This window comes from Etheostoma spectabile, chromosome 19 (genome assembly GCF_008692095.1).
Source record: "Etheostoma spectabile isolate EspeVRDwgs_2016 chromosome 19, UIUC_Espe_1.0, whole genome shotgun sequence".
Classification (NCBI taxonomy): domain Eukaryota; kingdom Metazoa; phylum Chordata; class Actinopteri; order Perciformes; family Percidae; genus Etheostoma; species Etheostoma spectabile.
The window spans coordinates 4660100-4663713 of record NC_045751.1 but is presented as its reverse complement, the minus strand read 5'-3'; the positions used below and the strand labels follow the sequence as shown (position 1 = coordinate 4663713).

Sequence of the window (3614 nt, the reverse complement as noted above, 5' to 3'; positions counted from 1 at the left end):
ACAAAATGTTATTTACACAATGAGATTAGAACAGTCTGGTAAATTCAGAAAAAAAACTACTTTTCTGTAAAACACTTTCAATATTACAGTATATCCAAAATCTAAGACCATATCGATATATTGCCCAGCCCTAATGCAGACTACATAACCTTGTCTCAAATGCTTAATTTAGTCTGCAGTGCATTCTTTTTCACCATGGATCTGGATCATTGTTACTGCAAGCTGACTGACAGATTTAAAGTAGGAGTACTTTCTGAGTGTTTCTTATGCGGAACCTGTCCTCTACTCTGTTACAGTTGGAGGTGTTCAATTTGTTGTTTGTGACAAGTGAGAGCAACAGCAGGAAAACATATGTGGTTCACTGTGAGGACTGCGCACGTCAGCGTAGCCCAAACCTGACCAACGTAGTGGTGCTAGAGCAGTACCGCATAGAGGAGCTAATGAACACCTATGACTCCTTCAACCTGGTAAATATTCAACATCCTGCTGGCTTTTGTTGAGGAGTCAATAGTTGCCAGTTAAGAATTTGGATGTTCCTTTCTGACGTGGAAAATTGTTTCTGTTGTGTCTCACCAGGCCTCGTCATCCTCCCGGTGACAGAGCTCCCCCCCTGCATCTCCTCAGCCATAACCAAAACTCCTGCAAGCCAGGACAAAAGACACAGTTACACTTTGGTTTTCAACATACCCTTTCATTATTTAAGATCCTTTTTGCTACTACTACTGCAAATACTTGCCGAACAGCCAGTTGAATAAGTTTACTCATTACTGTTTACAAAAATATATACCAAGCCGCCAATAAAATACCAGTTTACTCTCAGATGGTGCTTTCAACCTGACACCCTGGCAACACTGAAGTTGAGAACCAGGGGCAGTTGGTGCTGCCATTCAACAAACTGCAGAGGGTAGTTGATGGTGTGTCTCTGTTGTTGTGTCTTGAATACTGAAATTTGTACATGCTGTTTGCAATTTTTGTGGGGTGCTGTCTTTTTAAAAAATAATTTATTGTTTTTTTTCTAAACTAGATCAGCCTATATACCACATTGGCCTTGTATTTAGAAAAGAGAAAATGAAAAATACTAATAATAGAGATATGAACATTTTTCTAAAGCATTAAGAATAAAAAAAAAACACAACATACGGGTTTTAACAACTTTGGTTCTTTTTGGGGGGGGGGGGTTTCATTTTGTCTTTTAGATTCTTGTATCTCTTGTAAATCTTGTGTTTGTATTAATTATACTTTTATTTCCTCTGGAGATTAGTATCCAGTTGTCACTTATCAGGTCCTTTTGTTAATTTCTTCCCTCTCTGTATGGGCTCTAAAAAGAAAGAAATCATTGCCGTCTGGTGTTCGTGTGTTGTACCTCTGACTGTTTTGTTTCAATATGCAGACTTGATATTTTCTGGATTTATTTTGGCATTGTACATTTAATTTAAAATGTTTCCTCTATTTATTGGATATCAATGTTCTCCCTTAATAGGGTTGTACAAGTTCGCAACCTTTTTTTTTCCCCTCTGTATTTTTTTATTGAGACCGATTGCTCTGTAAGAACTGAACTGTGGGGGTTGTGTTCACAGGAGCGGGGGCTGCTGTTTCTCTGGTGCTTGCCTCATGACTCCTGCCTTCTTCTCCTGATATACATTAAATGATATCTTTATCTTGAACATAACACCACCTTTCCTGTAGACCATAGGCACACCGCTCACGTAGAGAAGATGACTAATGGAATGCTCATAAGGAGAGAAGAAAAAAAACTTTCTGAGAAATGGTAAATTTTTTATTATGTAGGGCTTTTAGATGAGATTTTATTGATTTTATAATATCTGTTAAATATGATAACGGGATAGATGGTGCTAAATGTTCTCTTTGAACAACTTTTTCTGTTTTCTTCTTAAAATGAGAAATCTATTTTTCCTGTTGCAATATTACCATACCCTTTTCCTTCACTTTGTGGTCATTTATTTATAACTGCACTGTTTAGAGAAATTACACAGACATACTTGCAGACACACACACACAACCAAACTGAGCCAGACATGTCTTAAACACTTGTGAATTTGTGTGACATTACTATGACTATTAATAATAAACGCTTTTTGATAAATCCAGAAGTGAGTAGTGAGTTTTTTTCAATGAACTTGCTTGGTCATGTCTAATCTAGCAATAACATTCATGAATGACGCAGGTAACTGAATGCTGCACCACCATTCACTAGACCCGTCAATAAGGTTCTCCAACAGCATCAGAACATCCGTCACGCATGACAGTGGCTATACTTTAGTTTTTGATCAAATATTAATTTATAAGATACAGAACATACATTCAACAGCAACAAAGACATGGGACAAAGCTCCAACCCATGTTTTTACACTTTCTGCTGCATCAACTAAAACAATCAAATTTTGTTTTGCACCATGTCATCTTGCCACCGACTGTGGTTCCATTTTTAACTTTATCCAACATAATATGATATTTATTAGAACTCTAGTATTGCCTTCCTCAGATGCTACAGGACTCTGCATTCCAGGACCATCAGACTCAGGAGTAGCTCGCGGCCATTCACCTTATTTATCGCATTTGTCGACATACTATACTATGAGTTTAACACTTTTTTTTTTACTATGGATTTTATTCAACATAATACACTATGACTTTTTCATCACTTTTTTCGACATACTATACTCTGGCTTTTTAATTACTTTTTCGACCTACTATACTATGGCTTTTTTATCACTTTTGTTGCTAAATATACTTTGTTTTTTTTGTCACTTTTTTCAATATACTGTGGCTTTTTTATCAGTTGTTCGACATACTATACTACAGCTTTTTTAATCAGTTCAACATACTATACTTTGGCTTTTTTTTGGTTTCGTCGACATACTATACTATGAGTTAAACACTGTTTTTTGACATACTATACTATGACTTTATCAGTTTTTTCGACATACTATACTACGTATTTTTTTTTTATCCCTTTCATCGGCATACTATTCTATGGTTTTTTTAAATACTTTTGACATAATATACTACTGTTTTTTCATCCCTTTTGTCGACATACTAGAGTCATTCTATAATTAAGGGTACATGTCATGTCCTTGGTTTGTAGTATATTTTACTGAATATTCTCTTCAAGATGATCACTTTCATGTTGGTGCATATTGGTAATTCATTTTATCAAAAAAGTCAACCTGCTCCATATGTTTTTTAGGAGAAATGCACATGCTATATTGAAATTAGCTTTTTTTGTGCGGTCCAATTTGCCAGATGTCAAGTTTGGCCTTTTAAATTTACACTAGAAACATATTTTTGCATATTATTGAAACCTGTATTTGTTTAAAATAAGAGTTCAACTAGAGAAAGGTGTTTTAACACTATTTGACTTATGAATATGGATGGAATTATTACTTTGTATGTGTCCGATAAATCTTTGTCAACTGTGTTACCCATTGAAAAAAACCCAATACATTAGCAATGGTTTGCTCCAAAGTCACATATCCAATGTCAGGTGATGTCACATCTTTCAGCGACATTTTAAATACAGTTTGGTAAATTTCTACTTCTCCTCTTATTAATATTTAATAAATATTACTGTCTGCACATAGAGTAGATTATTA

General features: G+C 35.1%; 1 protein-coding gene across 5 annotated transcripts in view; it reads left to right on the top strand.

Annotated features, from left to right (window-relative positions):
* The window catches only part of kdm6ba (lysine (K)-specific demethylase 6B, a), a 106188-nt gene extending 104077 nt beyond the window's left edge, over window positions 1-2111 (top strand). For all 5 annotated transcript variants that reach the window (XM_032544702.1, XM_032544701.1, XM_032544703.1 and 2 more), the window contains 2 exons: window positions 297-467; window positions 577-2111. In XM_032544702.1, coding sequence (XP_032400593.1) covers window positions 297-467; window positions 577-597 — 192 coding nt within the window. In that variant the 3' untranslated portion in view covers window positions 598-2111. The remainder of the gene's footprint in view (window positions 1-296; window positions 468-576) is intronic.
* The last annotated feature ends 1503 nt before the right edge of the window (window positions 2112-3614 follow it).